The sequence below is a fragment of the Bombus pyrosoma genome, linkage group LG7 (genome assembly GCF_014825855.1).
Source record: "Bombus pyrosoma isolate SC7728 linkage group LG7, ASM1482585v1, whole genome shotgun sequence".
In the NCBI taxonomy this organism is placed as follows: domain Eukaryota; kingdom Metazoa; phylum Arthropoda; class Insecta; order Hymenoptera; family Apidae; genus Bombus; species Bombus pyrosoma.
In genome coordinates this window covers 1,910,710-1,934,486 of record NC_057776.1, presented here as the reverse complement: position 1 = coordinate 1,934,486, position 23,777 = coordinate 1,910,710, and the positions used below count along the sequence as shown (strand labels likewise).

The following is a 23,777-nucleotide window of genomic DNA, read 5'->3' as shown; positions in this document are numbered from 1 at the left end:
TATTGAATTAAAATAAATGAAGATATAGGAATAAAATTAATGTTTGCAGAACGCATAACAATTTTTAAGGTTTAAAAAGAAAATTTTAGCTTATACTCTTGTTAAAGATCTAAAACAATTCAATAAAAAATTAATAGAAAATAAAATTGAGATTAATATATTGAACAACATATTAATAGATGAACAACAATTTTTAAGATTTAAAAAGAAAATTCTAGCTTATACAACTCTTGTTAAAGATCCAAAACAATTTAATAAAAAATTAATAGAAAATAAAATTGAGATTAATATATTGAACAACATATTAATATATGAACAACAATTTTTAAGATTTAAAAAGAAAATTCTAGCTTATACAACTCTTGTTAAAGATCCAAAACAATTTAATAAAAAATTAATAGAAGATAAAATTCAGATTAATATATTAATTTAATATAAAAATATGTGAAAAAATATTCGATAAAAAAATTATATACTCTATTTTGTAATTAGTTATTTTAAAGTATAACTTAATGATTGCATTTGATCTTATATATTGCAATACGAATGTATTTAAATATATTATAGATTACTACAGTTAATAAATTATATCATTATAATTGTATTATATATAGATGATACTATATATAATGCTAGATTTTACCTAATATACCTCATAATACGAATTAAAGTTAATTACATTTGAACTTCCCTGTTATTATCTTATTATCGACTATCTTATTATCTAAATATGTTACAGGATGATATATATATGTATACATATCATTAGATTAGCAATAAAAAATTTTTTTAATCGTAATATTGACACTATTTCTTGAACTCGTTTAATGAATTCGTTCAACCTTGAAGGACTTGTAAACAAACGTGACGCGAACACTATTTCTAATCAGGGACTTTGATAGAAATCTAACAACCGTGCATTGTTGCAAAGTTTCTTTCCATACTGTAGAAATTGTACTCGATATCCCGTCACTCTATTTGTTGAGCAAATTGTATCTAGTACACTATACATATGAAAGAAATATCATGTAAATAGCAATCTATGTGGCTAATACATTTGTTTCAACTGCACGGTATATTTTTATCGTTACTTTGATATAAAATTGATATTATGTAGATTATTCTTATGGTGTACATATAATAACATAGGAGAGACGTAGTATACTAATTGTTAGACTTAAGTAGAAAACATTTTAAAACCATAAAATAGTAATAAAACTAAAGGACAAAATATATGTGATTGAAGAAATTAAAATTCAAATGCTTTAACGTACAAACAGAAAGTAATTCAATACAGTATACCATATTATGTTAAAAGATTAGTACAACTTAGTAGCAGATAGAATATGAGACATAAGTACCTAATTAAAAAGATATTACATTAATATTACGTGTATAATATATTACGTCTTTTACTGTCATTAGTGATATTATTCTTCTTGAAATATCATCAGTAATGTAATCATATAATACTATTTGCTTCATACTACTTCTCCTTCACTCTTTATCCCTACTATTCCTTTTTAAAATAGATAGCGTAAGGGATTCCATTATCTAATTAATATATTAATTTATTAATTCAAATCTATCATATAAACTTTCAATGATCCATTTGTATCTTTTTGTACGTAACAATTTGTCAAACAATTTAATTATCATCACATCTTCCATTCTCCAATCCATTATTTTTCAAATAAGTAATCTTAAATCTTTGAACGTTAATATATCTCAATTACAAAGCGAAGGAATGAACGATTAAATTTGCATATGAAAATATTCAGCATGAAAAAGAGTATTCAGTCCTTACGCTGTGTTACCGTAATAGCTGCACCGGTTACGCGTCAATAAACGGCGATGCAGAAACCATTGCTTGTAAGATAAAGCGTTTCTAAGCGATCTAAGTCGTAGACAACGGTGACACGTCGTGCACTTGCACTTTTTAACGCCAACGCATTGTCTGGCTCGTGCATACGCATCGTGTGAGATTCGAAGCACGTGGTAATGATGTTTGAATGCCAATGGATTGATAAATCGATCACTTGTGCAACATTGACACGAAAATAAATTGGCCAACTGGCGAATGAAAATGAAGATGTATGCATAATAAATTCTCCTGTGATTGTTCTTATAATAATCATCTGTTTATTAAATAAATACAAACGTACAACAAGATATTAATTAAAATCGTGCCATGAGATGGCTCGTCGACTGCTCCGCTATGTTCTAAAATTCCAGTACGTCCTTGTGATGATTCTAGCTGGATACGCGCTGATTGGCTGATACTCAACAATTCCAATTATCAATCAGCGTATCTAACCAATGTCGCCCTTAACATTCCTTTCTCCGAAAGGAATAGGTACCAACAGGAAATCGACGAAATTAAGTACCGTTACGAAATGTACTTCAGGTTCTACTTTTCGATTATTGAACTGTTACAATCAAATTTATCTTCCGGAAACTCCTGGTTCATGTAAAAGTTTTTACGATATTTGGTGCGAGAGACACAGATTTCTGGAAACTCTGGCGATCACATCGGATCATTTCAACTACCTCTTCCAGAATGTTCTTTGACGAGGATAAATGAGAATGTACTTTGATAAGACACTATATGATAATGCTACATTCAGAAATTACTTCACTTCATTATTGTGCCATATGTGGTAATAATGATGGCACCAATAATTCGAAATAAACTACGTATTATAATGTAAAAGCAATTGAGAATTTTTTTCGATATTTATTTTTGTTTAAATACTTTTGGCAAACTGTAAAACGTTACTTTAATTCTTAAGTAGATGGATACAGTTGTTGCAAAATGTATTTGTACGGATTCCTCTATTACAAAACTACTTCTTTCTGAAGTTCTACGTTTCGTTCTTATAATCTAACATTTTTGTAATCATATGAAAATACTATTAAGTGATACGCAAAGTAACATTATAAATAATTCGTTCATAAATGCTAGAGTAATAATAAATGCTACTGTAAATCATGTTTCTTAGAGAAGTTTAAATTATTATTTTATTATCAAAATGTAGTAGAGAATTGGAATAATTAGGCTTTAATAGTTCTATTATTAAATATTTTAATTGTAAACAAAATTTGACAAACAAATATATTTCTCTGGAAAAAATAATATATCAAGTTTTATAACACAATAACTTGATACATAAATAAGATAGTCAAATAATCAGAAAGACTATTCGTTTATGGCAATGTCTATAATACAGATATTTGTAATTAAGGATTAACCCCTTGTGATCGACATATTTTTCTAATCGTACTACCAAATGGCGACATCCGACCGCAAAGGATTAAAATTTCTACGATTAGTAGATGATAATATGATGGTTTGAGTTCAGTATAATGCTGATTTATTTATTAAATTTGTCTATCGTATAATGACAGAATTTTCAAGGTTTATGAACAAAAATTTTTAAGATTCAGTAGATCGTATTTAAATTTTAATTTAGATATTTCAGTATGGTAAACACATCAGAAAGAATTCTTTATCACACTGCTCAAAGTTTACTTCTACTGTAACACGTTTTGTTAGGAAGTCCTACATTATCTCTGGATATGCAGTTACGTATGACACAGAGTATTGTGATATACTTGAAGCTATAAAATTCTTTCATGTTTAGTAACTTCACCTTGAATGTAACATTTAAAGTGATAATTCAATATAATATTATAATTCAAGGTAAAGTTACTAAACGTGAAAGAATTTCATAGTTTTAAGAATATCACAATACTATGTGTGATACGTAACTGCATATTCGGAGATAATGTAGGACTTCCTAACAAAACGTGTTACAGTAGAAGTAAATTTTGCGCAACATGGTAAAAGGTTCCACAGAGTTACCGCTTTAACAAATACTGTGTTAAAGGTTTAAAAATACGAATTAATGTTATTGGCTTTTCATTCGATGCAATAGTTAAAGGAACACTATTAAGCATTAATGAACAGGTGCAAGAGGACCGAATTTTTCCTAAATCACCAAATATTACATTATCGGATATATATTATTCGGATATTATTATTATTATATTATTATATTATATTATTTCGGATATTTAAAGGTTTAAAAATACGAATTAATGTTATTGGCTTTTCATTCGATGCAATAGTTAAAGGAACACTATTAAACGTTAATGAACAGTGCAAGAGGAACTTGCAGTGAACTTATTTATCAAGAACTTTAGAAAAATTTGTTGAATAAAAATGAATACGTGTTAGAGATTAATGTACAGTATTCGTAATGTATTTATTAAAATAAAAGAAATTTTCTACCTTTTAATCGATCAACGCCACATTAATAATAGTAAAATATCTCATCCTGCTGCAGTGCAAGAAATATTCTCTCCGCATGTACTACTCTATATACAGGGTGGTTGGTAACTGGTGGTGCAAGCGGAAAGGGGGTGATTCTACGCGAAAAAAGAAGTCGAAAATATAGAATAAAAATTTTTCGTTTGAGGCTTTGTTTTCGAGAAAATCGACTTTGAATTTTCGCTCGATACGCGTGCACTTTATCACGTCTCGTTATAACGGATCTCATTGTAGATCTCATTGTAGAACACATAGTTCTGCTCTTCTAATTAAATTTCTATGAACATTTTCTAACGTATTCGATTGTTTTAAAGTATGAAAGGTTATAATAATCTTTTCTTTCAATTGCTCGCAACTTGTAATTTCTTCAGAATAGACAATTGATTTAATATGGCTCCATAAATAAAAATCAAGCGGAGTTAAGTCAGTAAGTACTGAGCGAAAATTCAAAGTCGATTTTCTCGAAAACAAAGCCTCAAACGAAAAATTTTTATTCTATATTTTCGACTTCTTTTTTCGCGTAGAATCACCCTCTTTCCGCTTGTACCACCAGTTACCTACTATCCTGTATATAGTAGACAGCAATACACAATATCATTGAATTTCATCATCCAATTAGAGGCAATTTAAAAACTAGTTGATCAGTACAAGAATTACTAGATTAGCTAAAATGCTCCAAATTATATAGTAATTTATAATCGTAGCTTTTAATTTGTATGCATTGCCAACAGCTTATACAAGCAGATACTATAACTATAGACGATTGAAGAAAAAAAGAAATTTCTAATATGATAGATACAATTTTTTTATCAATTTCAACTTTCTATTCGTAATTATTATTTCATATTTATGGTATAACATTTTAACAAAATATTCATGAACCTATATTGGCACCATTTAGCGGTAAAAGCCTATAGAATATTCTGTATACTATACACAAATACGTGCAACGCAATTCGATTTAATAATAGAAATTATCCTATGAAGCAACTTATACAGATTGATACAAAAGGAAAATTACTTAATTTTAATAATGCCATAATTTTCCATTAATTTTATTAATTGGATTAAACCTCAATGTCCTTAATTAAAGGCAAACATATACACTAATGTGTAGGTAACGCCAAAGTATAATTTCGCTTATGTACGAAATCAAAATATCTAGCGCTAACAATAACAAAGCATATACAGATTTTAGTACATTAAAATTGTGACTTCATAGAAGAAAAATTTAGTATATAATATTCTACTGTAGTAATTAATTATTTTACTAACATGTTTAACAAAATATAAGTAATAATAGAGTAAAGTATTAATATATATAATAAATTAGACACAATAAATACGTAACTACATTTGCAAGATATAATGCACTAAAATCTGTTCATTCTCTAGGAAAGTGGTAGTGGACAAATATCGGAGTCAGTACAATCTCGTTCGTTCCATACCAGTTAATTACCCGGAATTACGTAACGCGAGGAATTCTGATCGATACTAGGACGAATTTTGGGGCATTTGCTAAAACCAGACAGCCGAGAACGAGGAAAATAATCGAATTATACGGACAAGCACGCTTCAGAGTGACCGATTAATTCAGTCGTTACAGTGTTCCGATATATATCGTACACGAGAAAACGTGTACCTATTCAAATTCATTACTTTTGTACAGATTTCAAGAGCATAAATTACAATGAGATTCGTTCTTAATCGCGAAAACTTAGGATAAATTCATGACTCGAATGAATTCGCCAGAAGTAAGTCGTTGTAACTCATGAATGTGGATATTTCAATTATTATATGTGTAAGATCTTTTATCACGTGGTACTTCAGAGGATCGATTCTGAAGTCTGAAAATCGAGTTTATTGTGAAAATACTTAAATGAAATACAGCAGTAAATAACAATTGATAATTAACAACAATTAATAACGGTAATAATTAAATATATAACAAGTTTTGTGCAGTGTCTACCTGCAAATCGAGAATCGATTTTCAACGTACTGAGCTACCAATCTTTCTTCGTCAATCTTCAATGTTTTAAACAATTACTCTTTCTACTATGGTCTTGTCTATCTCTGATGTTGCTCTTTGTCCGTCCGTTTGGGAAATGAGCGTCTCTCAAAATGGTTGTCCGTACAACAAAGAAAGTCGGTCTGTCCGTCAAACAGATAAAGTCCCTATCATCCTTGAACTCTCTAGGAAGTTTACATATGTATTTATACAGAGTGTTCGAACACCAGGCTTGATTTCATGATAAATCGCCATGTTGCAGAAGGGTTGAATGTTGAATCCTTTTATTCTAAGTAAAAAGTGGATTAAAATCATTGTTTCTGAAACGCGTACATAAATAACCAAGGACAAGATTTATAAAGTTTGACTGAGTTTGGTAAATTGAAATATTTTGCACACTCTGTAATACAATTTTATTACTGAGCCATTTTTTCTAAAATGTATAAGATGAAATTTTTTATGAAAATCATATCTATACAGTGAACAGAACAAAGAATTGAAAATAAAGGTTAATTGAATAATTGCATATCAAAACATTTTACATATTTAGTGATCCAATTTTTATTTTACATAAAAATCTTTCCAAAAAACGCGTCGAGCGAAATTTATATACAAAACAAAAAAATAAAAAAAGAGATCGAAAGTTTTAAATGCAAACATTTTTTTAACAAGATCATTTTCAGTGATACAAGTTTTAACAATTATTTATCACTGAGAAAGATATATTTATCTCTATTTTGAAAATTGAAGCGCCGTTTTAACAAACGTCGTTTTAATTAATAGAAAATTGTGGTACCAAAGCAACCAAAGCTATATTGAAGTAGCATAAAAATAGTCTTCGACATATAAAAATTACTTTAAGCAATCAAATTGATGGTTTCTTATTTAATAAGAAAATTTGAAATAACATGATATGTAAATCAATGTATTAAATTTGTAATTGAAAATTGTGACATATGTTTGCAATGTTAAAAAATATCTCAAGTTTGAGCAGAAAATATTGTTGATATATTGGTATATTGTTGGCGTTGTCAAGAATTGATGCGTTTCTAAGATCAAGTGAAAGTCACTTCTATATCTTTAAGTGACGCAATTTATTGAATGGCATGATAGAAGTCACTGACACAAATTCAAGTTATTAAATATTATTTTATACGTAACTTTATACAAGGACAACCACATGTAGGACAACAAAAATTTCATAAAGATATCAAACTTCAATAGATTAAAGAAGATCTCTATTTATGCCAACTTGACCTACACTGATATCAAATCATTACATTATATTACATACCTACGCATTATATATCCAGTCAGCCACAAAAATCTAAATAAATCTTTCAAATTTGAAATATTATAACTATATTAACTTCATAATAACTATGATATGAACTTCAGAAATTTTTTTTTTCATTAAATTTTGTATTGATTGTGCTTACAATTAGATACATATTTAACCGAATAATATATATTTATTATATATTTATTAAGAAGAAATAAAAAGATATAAAATCGAATATTATAAAACTCTAGAAACACCTATTATAACTACATGAGATCATAAGAGAAAGTAAATTTAATATTATTTAATATTATTAATATCATTATTATTAATATTATTAATGTTATTATTAATATTTAATATTATTAATATTATTTGATATAATTAATACAAATTAATAACGGTCTACAGTCGTCTTAAAAGCGACGAGATTAAAGATTTTATAATTGATGCTGTTATTTCGTACTTCAAGACTTTTATAAGCTAAATATTTCTATTCCTAAGAAGATATTAATATACTAACAACGAGTATTTTGTAACAAAGAGCATTGCTAGTTCATTATTATAAGTTAGGTACACGACATTTGGATAAGTATATGTAGACTTTTGTGACTGACTGTATATAATATGATAATTATATTAAAATGCAAGTTTAATAAAAGTAATTAATGAACGAATTACGAGTTACACGAAAATTGCTACGATTTTAACTAGAGAGTCATGGATCCAATGAAAGTCTATTTTAATTACATTGCAAATTTAATGAAACGTGTTACATACTGCCATCCGCATACCGCAGTCCTGTTTCGTATAATTAAAACGTCACTGCGGCTTACTGACGGGTGGAACGAGTTTATATGTATTTCTTTATATTAACAAATCGCAAGGAAAAATCCACGTATGGAAATGAAATAATTCGCCGAATGGTAATGGGAAGCTTGATTTCTTCCAGTTTATTCATGTTGCAGTTCCAGTTTATTCATGATTCATTCATAACATCAAGGCAAAACAATTTCCTTCTGAATGGAAGAATATCACATTTTTCAATAAACCGCCTTTTCTTATTCAGAACAAATATAAATTTAACATAGAAAATGTCGTTATATTCTTCGTGTGGATGTTTCAGCTATATTTAGATAAATAACAACAGTGACGTTGATATATAGTTGATAATTATAATATACATAAAGAGAGGTTGTGTTAAACTCTATTAATATATGGAATACAGTGCAAGAATAAAGTTTTTCTATTTTTTTATTTAAGAAAAGTTAAATATTTTATGTATATTACTAAATAACATGTTACTTTGCTTTCTTCTTCCAAAATTTAATGATAATTTGGAAGTAATCTTAATTGAATATCTTTTCTCCTTTTACTACAAGATTATCTTTTTGATATTAAATGCAGGACAAATGATTTGCAAATAAAAGTCTTTATTTTTCCTGGATATTAATATCAAGATAGATTACAATCAAATTTCACAAAATATTTAAGATTTATAAATACATATATTACATTTCAGTATATTGTATATCAGTAAAAAAGGATTTAAATCATTAGAAATGTAATTTCATTTAATTTTATATCTTCATAATCCAGGAAAAACACTTAATTTCTCATAAGATTTAATATTTCATTCTTTATATAAATTCAATCAGATTAAACATAAATATAATAATATAATTCATACAATAAGCAAGACTATATGAACATATGCTAGAAAGTATCAAACTATAGGGGTGAAAAATTTTAATTTATTTAATATTATACATATATTTCCTAATCCTACAAATGCTATTTGCAAATTACATATTAGCACTGATTAAACACAACATTACCCCTCTGAATCTCAATTTATATCGTATATTTTCAAATTACTGAGTACTAAAGGGACAAATTAATTATAACATTTATATTGCTCGCTTATATGCTTTAATTTATCTATAAGTCAAATTATGTTCGGCATTATATCCTACTTCTATTAAATCGTCCATTTAATCATCCGAAATTTCATTAAATCTATCCATAATTTTCGAATAATATTTCACAGTTTAATTACATTGTATTTTAATATTTTAGATCTCAGAAATTCACTCTCATTTAAATATTCGTTAACGTAGAAATAAATAGGATGAAAGAAGCTATTTATTTTTTTAATTGATTATTTAGTCAACATTTATTAAAAATATAGGTACTGCTTGACATTTTTTCATGAAGTTATCATCAAGTCCTCCTTTTTTATATAATATCCCATATTGTTCCGTTTGAAGAAACAAAAAATGCGAGTATTTACATAAGTAACTTTACGACGCACATTTTCACAGACAAGAAGCTATTTTTGAGTCGGATCTTTAGCAGTTAAAATAATTTTTGTCAGCAACTGTATCAATGTTTTTAACTTTCCATCGTGTTTTCATTAAACGAGCACAAAGCGTAAAGCGTTATTTCTGAAAGATCATTAGCAAGATATGACGGTCTGATCAATCGAAGATCACACGGAGGAATTTCCACCACTTTTATCTAATTGAATCGAAGTCTCACAGAGACCATAACTATTATGACCAAATTAAAAAATTGTAACTTAAGAAATGATATCTTAATAAAATGATTTTGATTAGGAGTACCCATTGTAGACGATTAAAATCTTTTCTGGTTGCTTGTAACTGCACGGTATCAATGACGCAAATTTGTTTTTAGTTTCGAATAACTATAACCAACGGTAAAAACATTTTTTGGCTATAGATAACCGGTATTGGTAATGAGAATTATAAAAGTTTTAACATTCGTTCATACCTATTAGAACAATTACTTGACAATTGTATTATATCGACGTCCATCATTTCTTGCTTCAAATTTCAATCAGAAAGTTTTAAATAAATCAGATAGGAAGCTTAGAGGAAATTATTGAAAATTTGCTCATGAAATCATTTATAAAATGAAAACAACTAATTAAAAATGTCAAGATTACTTAGAATCTATCAATAATGGAAAGAGAAAAATGCAGATGAGGAAAAGCTTGTTTTATTTGCAGCTGATGAAATTTTTATTATAGTATGGAATATATAGATTCCTAATTTTTCAATACTCCAAACAAAATAAATAGATTTCTAATGACTTTTCGTTTTATGTTGGTTTCCATAAGTGTCCTAATATACAGGGTATTCGGTTACAGGTGTAAAAAAATTTAAGGGGTGATTTTTAAAGCTAAAATAAGGTGAAAATCACGAATTAAAAAATTGCATTTTTGACTTTGTTTTTTAATTATTGACGACTAAAAATTAGCCGAAATATCCTTGCGCGCGAGCAGACTTCCTTACGCGTACGAAGGTAGGTCAGCCTAAGCAGCGGGGTGCACAGGGATCCTCAAATCGAACGATACCTGGGCAGCAGCTTATCTCATATAAATCATAGAGAACATATGTCATTACTTCCACACTAGTCAATCTTAGCATTGCTGAAAAGTCTCCGGTGAAACAGATTTCCAACAATTAGATCGACTACTGACAGATATCAGAATCAAACCGCAACAACCAAACAAAACGATATTTCAAGCATCAAAGTCTTCATCTGAAATTCATCACTAAACCTATCATCTCTCTCACAGTATTTGTCAACACGTCAAGAAACTTGCAGGCCTCGAACAATATCAGAGCAATTCCCTTCCGCCCGGTAAGATTAAATTGTTGGAAAATTTAGCAGGGCATGGTTCTCGAACGGCGCATCACCCTTCATCATATCAGTCGAGTTTCATAGAAACTCTTGCAACTATCTCCGGCACGAAACCACAGCTGGCCAACTTCTTCGAGCGACTTGGATAAACTAATCTGATTGCGTGCAACGATGGCTACGCGTGAATCTCCATTAGGGTGATTGATACCCATTCAGGAAATGATAACCATGTTAATAACCGTGGAGCGAGCGGCTGACACAGTCGCTGAAATCGTGTACTATGTTAATTGCAGTTCCGCAACATGATCTGTTCCAGGCGAAAATTCAGACTATCAATTTCTTGCATCGAGATCGATCACCATTTGGTTGCTTCTCGTAAGCAATCCAAGCGATCAGATAACTAGACACGAGGATGTGACACGTATGAATCGATGTTCCATAATATCTGACGTCAACTTAGATGTCGATCGAATACCACCGTTGTTCGTCTTATCTTGGACCTTTCGAGATTGTATTTAGATAGAGGCACGTTCCAGCCTTTAAGCTTTAGCCATTTAGAAGTCACAACGTAGGTGTAGATATTTTACAACGATGCCAGATCTTCATCGTCAGGTGAAGAGGTATGAAGAAGGTGAGAAGATGTGAATACACTTTGCATTATTAAGTTTTGAAATGGGAATACATTACATCTCTATTCTGAAAAAGAATAGCTAAACATTTCGTTTTTATTTATTTATCTACTAAGTAAATGGAATAAATATCCCCTTAGTTTATAAAGTTATGATTCACACCCCATCACCGATAAATCATAGAACACTTATTACTTTTAAACTTAAACTTTAACCCTTAGAGTGCTGAATACTCGGAGCCTATGACATCCGTACGGACGGCACGCTGCCAACGCTGACGATCGCTGTGGACTGAATACTTCTTCGCTATACCGAACTCTGTTGATTGACTATTCAAAGCGCAAATCGTAATAAGTTATAGCAATTCTTTTGCATAAGATTAAATGATTCAAGAGCGTTATTTTTTAGTATTAATTATTTATTATAAACATTGAAATTTACTATAAATAATAAACTAGAATTTTGGTAGTAAACAAGAAAACAATAAACTAGAAAACTAAATTTATTAAATATAACACAAGTTAATAATTCAGTCGTGTGTGAAAAATTTCAAAACAATTATCGATACATAATCCGACATCGCATTTTCTGCAATCGTATCGCGTGTCGTTCCTTCTCTTATTTTTCACACAAACAACACATTTTCTTCTTGATAATTGTGTTGTGCCGACACGATTAGGGGATTTTGATGGAAAATGCCTATCAATTAAACGAAACGGTAAATCCTCAGACTTTCTCTTTCCTCCTCCTGCCATGCTTCTGCGTTGGGAATATTTTCGTAAAATGTCTCTTATCAACGCTAAATGAAATTCACTAAATTTTTATTTCGAAGCAGTAAATTTTTGATATGAAATATATGAATTATATATAGTTAAATCTAACAAGTGGAAAAATAATTTTTTGTACCACTTTATAGTTTTCCTTATGACCCTTTCCAAGATATGGCTGAAGCAGCATCATTGTAACATCTCCAGAGATTTTAATGGCTGTGTTACTTCTACTAAAGTTTGTTTTTTGTCCGGTATAAATTATGAAGTCCAATACATAATTAGTTTTACAGTCACTAAGGAGAAATAATTTAATGCCGAACCTACTTCTCTTGGATGGTACAAACTGTTTAAAATAACATCAGCCCTTGTACAGCAAAAGACTTTCGTCGACGCATAGATTTTCATAATGTGCAAATGACTGCAAAAAGGAAATCTTTAATTTATCGATTACTTGTCGTATTTTTGCTAAAGGATCGTCATTTACTGTATCATTATCGTTAAAGTGCAACATTTGTAATAATACCATGTATCGATCTCGTGCTGTTATTTTGCGGAAAATATTGCTTTTCAACAGTTCGTCCGTAGACCAATATTCTCTCACAGACAGTTTCAATTCTACCAAATGTCCAAATTGGACAAATTGTGAATGCAAAGTATTAAATAAAAAAAAAAAAGAAAAGACAGTTTCTTCGAACGCGGCATTAACATTGAAATGCATTTATATTTATCTCACACAAACGTAATAGTATTACTTCTGCGTAGGTGATCGGAAAAATTGACAAACGCATATATGCGTCCTTAGTCCACAGCGATGGCTTTCGCTAGACGCATATATGCATCCATAACACTCTAAGGGTTAATGGAGTGAACCTGTAATAAAATCGTCAAATTGTTATATAATATAATTTAATTCTTCTCGCATAAATATCAATTCATTTTGTATTTACGTACAACATCCATATATGCATACCCGAAGTATGTTTACTAAATGTGCAATATGTTTACATTCCGCAGTCAGATAGAAAGTTCAAAATGTTTATTAATTATTTTGGCAGTTATAATAAATGTTTGAAATTCCTTCGTTTTGCAAAAATGAAGAGTCCATTTGTCGAACTAATGATTGTCGAATTCTTTCGAATATTCCTGATGTTACAGTAGTGCATCTTGGGTACAGGGACAGAGATTACCTACTGATTATTATAAAAATTGGTATATTTTACATATGTTTTTACATTGTGTGTATTTTTCAAATTTCCTATAAATGTAAATCCTATAAATAAATAAAGTATGGAACATAAGCTTATATGAATTTTTTTTACCTATTTAACTTCGTTAACACGTAATATACTTTACTCTGACTTTTGCAGACACCCTGTATATGCAAACATACCACACCTAAACATATTGTAAATAATGACATTTAACATCATTTTTCAAGAGAACAGTTGAGTTACGAATAAAACAGTTAAAAAATTCTTGAAACAAACAGTTGAACATAGTAAAAGCGTAGTAAAAATTCAGTTGGGCGTGTGAAAAATGTGAATTTCAAACTTATTAAGTAATATCCTCTCTTGAATCTTTCAAGATTGTATTTAGAATGCGGCATAACATTCAATAGAGGCATGTTATACAATCTTTACGCATTTAGAGCTGAGGCATTCCAGCTGAACTGTACCAACGTAGACATATTTATGAACCAATGTACGTATAAACGTATGAATAATAAGTATATATTATTATAATGTACATGTTATTTATTCATAAGAGGGAATACTTTCTAAGATCTTTTGTTCTATTTAAACGTGACTTAAATCAACAACATCTTTTTCTTTTCGTTTCACCAGATTTGAAGTAGTAGTTGAACAAAGAACGAGCTCCAACTAAGTTTTACAGAGACAGTTTTACAGAGTCGTTTTCAATTTTCGTCTTATTCTGTGTTGTTTCATTCTGCGTGCTTTTGTTTTCGGTGTGTCACAGGCTAAGGTTTTTTCACTTAATCAAGTAAACCTGTCCTTGACAAAGCAACAGCTATCGAGTGCACGGATTTCAAAAAGAACCGAGCAACTGGGGACAAATAAGAACACAGCTGGTTTGTCGATTATTAAGGGAATTAACTTTGATCCAGCCGAAATTTTACAACGGCCTTAATTTGACGAAGTTGTATCGAGGAACGAGCTGCTCAGCGACATCATGGAAAAAAGAGTTGTTTGTTGTCATTGGTTGTTCGGTAATCGCTCTGATTAAAATCGACCGAAAAATCATGCTTTCTTCATCATGCCTTCTTTAGCGCGTTACTTTCCCAAGATTCTTTTTTAATAACCATTACAATTAAACTAACAATAATAATACAAATAAATAATATTTCCATTCGAATTTTGTTCGTGATTGGTCATAAATAGTGATTTCGTTTAGAAGATACTGATTTAATGCAAAGATTATCAACGAGACTATCTAGTTTACAACTAATTACGCGTTCCTTTTTTTAATTTATTGAACTTACTTCTCAAGAAACAACTAACGATACAAAAATGTATTCATTTTATTGAATGTTGATGTAGATCCTCGCATATGAATGCTGTTCAATCAATATCAATCTATTTCTACCTGTACTTGTAATTCATGTATGATTTGTAATTTATACTGTGTAATATATATCATAATATATACTGTGTGTAAACAATTATGTTAAGAATTATAAACGAGTGGAATTTATTTTGTAATTTCTTAATCAAAACAATATCATTACATAATTTCTAATAATATATTGTACATGTGCACTACTTAACATTGGTATGATAGAATTTAAACAAATTTGTGTACTTTGTTTAAAATTTGTATTAAGAAAAGATAGAAGACAAGTACACAAAAGTGGTTATTGCTAAATTTATATTTGAAGTCAATTGAAGTATCTAGTACCATAAATAAAAGTAAAAACACGTCGTATTTAAGAAATAAAGCTGACCTGCTTTATCTTATTAATCTTTTTTGACAGAACAAAAGTATTACTATCAGATCCTGATCCTCATTACTATACTTTTGTAGAAGACGATTATAGGAAGTATTAAGTGTAACACACAAATTTTAAGTGTGAAAAATTAGACGAAGTATCTTATACATTAATAAAATTGATATAAATTAAATGGATTTTTCAAAATGCTCGAATAATATTTCAAGGAGATTTTACTTAATTTTTATGTTCAAACAGTTACTGCGTAAAAATTGAAAGGCAAACGTTATTTTATAATTTTACATGAAATTGTTAACAAGAAATTTAGGTTTGATATAAAATTAATTATTTTCGTGGAAATTTTTTTAAAAAGAATTTTTTATTTTATTTTACAAGGATTAAATATTTAGAATAAATTGCTACATTTCCCAGTCAATATTTGTTACGCTCAGTACGGAGAATTTATCAAGTACCCTTTTCTTACGAAGTAGTACTTTTATTTCTCAACATTTATTTTTCAGCAATTTAATAAATGTAAACTGAATTTCGAATGTCATAGTACCCTCTTTTATTTTTGAATTTTTAATCACTTCGTTTATTTTAAAATTAAAAACAATTGAAAGCTCTTGCAGATTTCACAAAAGTATTCTGTTTCAAATAGTAAAATGTTCACAGTAAAACGAAATTTAATTATGCGATCAATATAAATGATTTGTATTTTTTCTTTCAAATTTTTTGCATGTCATTAAAGTACTTAATCAGTCAAAAATCTAAAATTCCTTTGAGTATATACATATTATACAGAAATTTTAGTACAATAGAACGCTACGATCATAAGAGAAGAGAAAGAATTGTACACTACATATTCAAACTTTTTACAAATAAAAGAAAAAATATTTTATTCTCATCTATGTAAACGCACAAAATTACAATAAATTATCGATGTCAGGAAATATGTACCTACATCGACTTTTCAAAAAATACATCGCAATGTAGAATTCTAGTGCTTCCAATCTTTCATCCTCTCGTTTCTATTTTCAATTCAGTGGATGTTTCCAGAGAAAATAAATATTGAACACGCAACGTACCACATTTTACGCTACTCACCCGCGAAAAATATTTTCAACGCTCCGCCAAATAGAAACTACGTTTTGAAGATATTCGAAATTCCCTGCGGATATCGAATATTTCAAACGCACGATCATTTTTACAATACAATATGACAGTTCTACCTAATCGTATCGCCAATGATGCAAACTTACTGATGTGTTCCGAATACAGGAACAAGTAATGGCATAACTGTACTTTATTCCTATCTGAATAACCCAAATGGTTCATTAAAATCGATACTTTCAACGTGTTTTTGGATAAGGTGGTAAACGTAATGCAGTTTTAGAATTACTAACTCGATATTTATGTACGTTTCAATATCTCTTACAAAGAAGAAAATATATTATTTTAATGTCAATAGGATTTGATACATGTACTTAAATTTTTATAAAATTCATGGAATCTCTTGCGTAAGGCATAAAATATTACTTTTACGTATAATTTATTTCCATCATAAACACAATAAGTAACTTGGAATGTTGGCGAGATTCGTGAATTGTGTGATTAAAATCCAGGAGTTTAGGAAAATATTGATTTTAAGTACGAAGCAGTTCTGTTCAGTACAATTTAGAGCTCTGGATTCTGTCCGCTAACGTGACCGTTATATATATAGATAATCTTTACTCAGTATTCACCACTATTCACCAATATAACCGAAATAATTTAATTTTAATGTCTATTTTATTGAGCGACTCGTTTAGGTGTAGCTTATTTTTAATAATCTTAACATTAATATATTTGATTTTAATAAAGTTATATGTTGTTATTACATACGGCAATGAATTATCCGTATGAAAATGCATAGATTAAATAAAACGTGAAAAATTCCAATAGTTAAATAAATAATCCCTTATATACACTTAACATATTGTATCCTTAACAAGATTCTAATGAACTAAATATAGTAATATTGTGAGGCTTGCGTTGGAACGTGTCCATTAACTATATATTATAAATCAATTTTAAATAATTATAGCAAAGAAAAAAGAATAGAGATACTTCTATTTAATACTGTAAAGTTTTGTAAGATTTATTTAACAATAACTAAGATAAAAGTAAAGGATCGCCGAAAATTGTAATAAAAGTAAAACAAATTCAAAGATATTGAAAGAAATGGTACAATATATCGGTATTTTCGGTATCTTTCCCACACACCAGAATTTTTAGCGTGAAAGAAATATTGATATTTTTATATGAATTGTAGAAAGGCGTTCTCATGTATTTATTCAAATTTTCCAACGATACGTGCACCGTAACGAAATTTGTATTCAAACTAAAAAGAGCGTTCAAATTCTTATCTTTTGCGGAATGCAGAACAGATATTTTCTCGACACACGGTGAGTTTACACGTTCGAGAAATCGGAACGCAGTTCTCGAGACATTGTTTCAAAAGCGAAATAAATTATCGTTCGAAAATTCACGCCTTAAAAGCAAATGTTACACAAAAATAGCCACTGAAATTTCATTTCCTACTTTGCCCCGGTTACGTAGAATATAATCGTTCATATAAATATACAAATATTTCTTCTTAAATCGTTGCATGAAAATGTAATGTATATAGAACAATGAAAAAGATGATTTTGGAACTTTAAATGTAAACGACGTCCGTCAAGTGGAATGATAAGTTCAAATAAAGATTGGTCAAACAATATTTCCAAAGTTACAAAAATATACAGGGTGGTTGGTAACTGGTGGTGCAAGTGGAAAGGGGGTGATTCTACGCGAAAAAAGAAGTCGAAAATATAGAATAAAAATTTTTCATTTGAGGCCTTGTTTTCGAGAAAATCGACTTTGAATTTTCGCTCGATACGCGTGCACTTTATCACGTCTCGTTATAACGGATCTCACTGTAGATCGTTGTCTCGATGGATATTATTGCAGTTTAAGTTTGTTTTTGCCGTAACGGAAGATTAGGAATACATAATGAAATAATATGAAGTAATCATAAAGTTTATTATTACAAAAATTGCTGAAAATGTTGCCCATTCTGCCGAACACATAGCTCTGCTCTTCTAATTAAATTTCTATGAACACTTTCTAACGTATTCGATTGTTTTAAAATATGAAAGGCTACAATAATCTTTTCTTTCAATTGCTCGCAACTTGCAATTTCTTCAGAATAGACAATTGATTTAATATGGCTCCATAAATAAAAATCAAGCGGAGTTAAGTCAGTAAGTACCGAGCGAAAATTCAAAGTCGATTTTCTCGAAAACAAAGCCTCAAACGAAAAATTTTTATTCTATATTTTCGACTTCTTTTTTCGCGTAGAATCACCCCCTTTCCGCTTGTACCACCAGTTACCAACCACCCTGTATATACTATGTATACCTTTGGCATGTGCATATATCTATATAGAATATGATATAATCTAATTTCCGATATATTTATATTGTATATTTAAAGGATTTATTTATAAAAGTTCATTATTACATTAACAATCATACATATTATAAATACAACGCAGTATAGATATTGTTATGTCTACCAACATGTGAATTTACGCACGGCTAGGGAAAACGGTATCGAGAAAAGTGGATCGCGTTTTTCAATATTTGTGTCGTTGCACAAATCACACGTGCTCCCCTGCGAAGACGGGAAAGCTATTCTATCTGTCAGCGCACATCTGTCTGAATAGAAGGAAAGACGCGATAACTCGGACGATGCTAACAAATATATTATAATATAATAATAAATCATATAAATATCATCAAATAAAATAATATCATATAAATATAAGATACAGTAGCGGAAAAAAGTTTAAGACGAAATGGAAGAAATAAATAATTGATTTACTTTCCATAAAAAGAGAATATAAATACAGTGTTCTACTTTTTGTATTAACTAATTAGACATTTGTTTGTACACTTACAAAAAAAGTGTCATTTTAATATTTTGCTCAGTAGCTAAGTTATAAAAACGGAACAAAATCTGTATAATATTTCGTCGATCAAAAGTTTCTGACTACACAAATTTAATTTGTAATAACAAATCTTAATTTTTCTTAAATTTTTCTAAAAATAAACAAAATATTTTTTTACCAAAAATTAAATTAAGTCTTAATTTTTGGTAAGAAAATATACACGACTTTTGTTTAAATTCAATTTGTCCAATATCCCTTATTTCTTATCACTTCGGTACATCTTCTTGGCTAATAGAATCTATTAATTTTTTATATTGATCAATTGTAGAGTAAAGTTCATTTAAATGTTTCGGTTTATAACCTTGTACTGTCTTTTTTATGATGCTCCACAAATTCTCGATTGGATTAATGTCTGATGATTGCGACGGCCACGGCAGCACGGTAATATTTCCTTCATCAAAGAACTGTTTCACAACCTGAGTCGTGTGCTTCGGATCATTATCATTTTGAAAAATAAAATCATCACTCATATTGTTGCGTGCAAAAGGCAACATCGTGTTCTTGAGTATGTCCATGTATTGAAAACGGTCTATAATTCCATTGATACGACATATCGGACCAGGGCCGCGTCGAGAAAAACACGCGCACACCATAATGTTCCCACCACCATGTTTAAGAGTTTTTAAAACGCACCGTGTTTTCAAACTTTCGCCAATTCTACGTCTAACATACTAACCGTATCCCACCAGAAGAGACGCGATTGAATTTCGATTCGTCCGAAAACAATACCTTTTGCCAATGCTTGTCCAATGCTTATGAGCTTTAGCAAACGCAAGTCGTCTTTTTCGATTCCTAGAACTCAGCAGTGGTTTCTTTTGGGGTTTTCGTCCTCTTAAGTTAAAGTCTTTTAATCTTCTCCTAACAGTTCTAGCACTAATTTGTGTATCGTTATTATAGTTTATCTCCGCAGCAATATTATTTGCACTACGAAAACGATCCTTTTCGCTCAATCGATGAAACCGGCGATTCATTTTCGGCGTTGCTTTCCGCGGTCTTCCGTTTTTCGGTTGATCGCAACACATGCCTGCCTTTAAAAATTTATACCAAGCTTGCTTACAAGCCGTTTCTGACCTGTTCACTATATTTGCTAATTCGGTGAAGGTTTTACTTTGCTTCCGTAGCCTTACGATTTGTTCTCTTTCGTTTTCAAGTAAATTCTTTGATTCACCCATAGTCTGTTCCTACCTAAATGAATTTTAAGCAATAAAAGTGCACTAAACAATGATTGTGACATTCCAGAATCAAAATGTTCAAAAACTGTACTCATACGCACGTTTTACACAGATCGTCTTAATCTAATATTCACCGTTTACAAGTGCTAAGCGGTAACTAACTGTTGTAACTCCTACATTCTTTGTATTTAACAACTGACGGTCCGAGGTTACGAAGGCCAAACAAACAGCTATGTTATTCCAAAGAGACAAACCGAGTAGAAGAACAATATGCGTATAAGATGTTTGTAATCCGATTTACAAATCATCGTCTTAAACTTTTGTCCGCTACTGTACATGTATATATATGTAGTATCGCGGACAAAAGGCCTAGGAGTTAGCGGGTGAACCACATACAATGTCGCGAGAGCCGAGGCGTTCTTCAATCGTATAGTTTTGTAAAAAGGGCCTACGTGGCCTTGCCCACGAGCGGTCGCGGAACACATGCGTGGTGAGTCTACGGAAAGACAAAAGATATGCAAGAGCAGTCAGTTTTTAGTTTGGAAGTCGGAGAGAGTCAGTCGAGAAGTCAGAGTGTGCAAGTTGCGTTGTAGAGTATAGTGTTGCTAGCGTTGTCGAGAGAGTGTGGTCTGCGTGAAAGAGAACGTTAGATCCGTTGTGTCGAGAGTTGTCTAGATTGTAGCGTGTTATTGTGATTAGTTCATATTAAACTACCATCGTTTTCCTGTCTATATCTGTACACTCCATTCATTGTAAATAAATTACAAATATCAGGATATAATAACAATATATTCTATAGACGATACTACATATATATGTCGGGTTCACGTTAGGATTAGGGTCGGGGTTAAGGGCGTGAAACGAATCTTCGTTGTGATTAGACATTGTCGTTATGCAATAGAGAAAATATTGACTAGTGCAAATATAATTATTGCAGATATCGACATGTAATTAGATGGTAATTAGATACTCGAGACGCTAGTGACAATGATCCTAGGTTCGATAACGAATCCGCGGTCAACGGGATAATAGATGTATGTTCCACAAAATCCAAGTCCGACTCTTGGTTAACAAAACGTGAAATATTCACTGATCGTAAAGACGTTATTCTTTCTCGTCGACGAGAGGATGACTTTTCGTCACGATGATGCCACAGAGGAAAGCTATGATGGGGTGTGTCCAAGGGCATGAGATCATCGGATTCGTGGAGCGATGCCTTGGTCCGGAAAGTGAGGGAAATTGACGTAGCTGTTAATTGGTCAATTTCCATATCGGTGGTTAGAAAAGGATGCCAGCCATCCTTGAGGGAGAGAGTTGCTAGCGGAAGCGTCGTACGTGAGAAAAGAAGATTTCTCGTATCTTCCCGCAGTAGGTGACAGATTTAGGAGCTGCTAAGACTAAGACTATTTGTCAGTTTGAAGAACCTCAGCTAAATAAATTCTAAGCTTTATAGCGGGTCCTTAGGCTAGCCGGAAATATACTGTGAAGATGTATCGACATCTGACCATCATCTTGACCAAAGAATGTGGTCTTTGTGTAGCGAGCCACGGAACAGAAACCGTTGGAGTGTTTACTGTCGCGTGCCGCTGCTATATTTTTTCAAAGAGAGCTATACGATTACTCTATACCTTTGTTAGGTAAACGTTTATCCCTTGATCGCGGCTACGTTCGGCGACTGGTTGTTGCCTCGAGCCCAATCTCACTGTCACAAATCTCGAACAATTACAATCAGATTGAATGACGACAATTGCTTAATTACGGCTATGGTAGAATCTAGATTACAATGTCACGGGATTTCCCCAAAGTTCCAAAGGGAAGGCTTCGGTGTTCTTTCATCTCCGACATACATATTATGAAGAAAATGGGAAGCTACAGGTACTCTTACAAACGAAGCATGTAAAGGCCAAGTTCTTACATGCATAAAATTCATTGTCGCTGAATTCAAAAGTGATACACACGAACCTTTTTTCCGCCATTTATCTCCTATTTTCTTCCATGTCTCTACTAAAACACAATCTCCCTCCCAAAAAAAGAGAGATAATATGAAGTAGTATGTGCATGTACATTTCTCGTGTCTGTGCTCGAACATCCATTGGAAAGCACGCAAACCGATAGAGCAATCGATAGATGAGCACTCTCTCGTAGCTGTAAATGCCTGTTTCCGATAACCATCGTATTCCCACCGGTAACTTTGTTTAGACCACGAGAAAAATCTCGCCTCGTAGATTTAACCCAGAAAGACTGTTGACTTGAAGGCGTTTGAATTCCAATAACATAACTTCAGATGGATTTAATGGAAAATAAATAAAAAGATTAAGATAGCGTTGAAGAAAATGATACACGAAGAGATAACAGTTTATAATGTTCTGTTGTGTTTTACAATGCATTTTGTAATGTAAAAGTTCATATTATTTAATAATTGTTGTTCTTTGCAAATTAAGGAACATTTGAGACAAATTTATTTTCACTTGAAACCTGAAGGAGTATTTCAAGGCAAATGAAATTTTTTTTTTTTTTTTGGTAGTTTATTTACAATCAATTCTCCTTGAGAATTTTAAGTAACTTCATTTGGCGTGGTACAGTAACTTGGATTATAATAATTTATATTATGTTGATTCTAGTTGAATTTAATGCTTCGATCTAAAGGGTATTTTCTTTTTATTCTGCGGGTCTGATCCGTCGTGTCAAGTAGTTGGCTGACTAATGGGTTGTGGTGGTTTTTGACTCTTGTGTTATATCTGCTTTTGAATTTGTATATTTCTTCTTTGACTGTGGGTATCTTGAGGTCGCGGTGGATTGTTTCGTTGGAGACATACCAGGGTGCATTTATTAAAGATCTTAGTGTTTTTGATTGGAATCGTTGATGGATTTCTATGTTGGAGTTACTAAGGCAAATAAAATGGCATGTAAATGTTTATTAAAGGAAATTTAAGC

At 30.8% G+C, this 23,777-nt stretch overlaps 3 protein-coding genes across 7 annotated transcripts in view; 1 reads left to right on the top strand and 2 right to left on the bottom strand.

Annotated features, from left to right (window-relative positions):
• Positions 1 to 23,777, top strand: part of LOC122569527 — a 353,752-nt gene that overhangs the window by 177,667 nt on the left and 152,308 nt on the right. The window lies entirely within an intron of this gene.
• LOC122569524 (trichohyalin-like) overlaps positions 1 to 23,777 on the bottom strand; it is a 148,948-nt gene that overhangs the window by 90,308 nt on the left and 34,863 nt on the right. The gene's annotated exons all lie outside the window — the stretch shown is intronic.
• Positions 19,883 to 21,159, bottom strand: LOC122569528. The gene has a single exon (XM_043730695.1). It carries the CDS (start codon positions 20,841 to 20,843, stop codon positions 20,343 to 20,345), a length of 501 nt encoding a protein of 166 aa, XP_043586630.1. The 5' UTR covers positions 20,844 to 21,159; the 3' UTR covers positions 19,883 to 20,342.

What these genes read in the sequence shown, in the direction of transcription:
- LOC122569528 (XM_043730695.1), bottom strand. Translation starts at nt 20,843, where the DNA reads ATGGGTGAATCAAAGAATTTACTTGAAAACGAAAGAGAACAAATCGTA.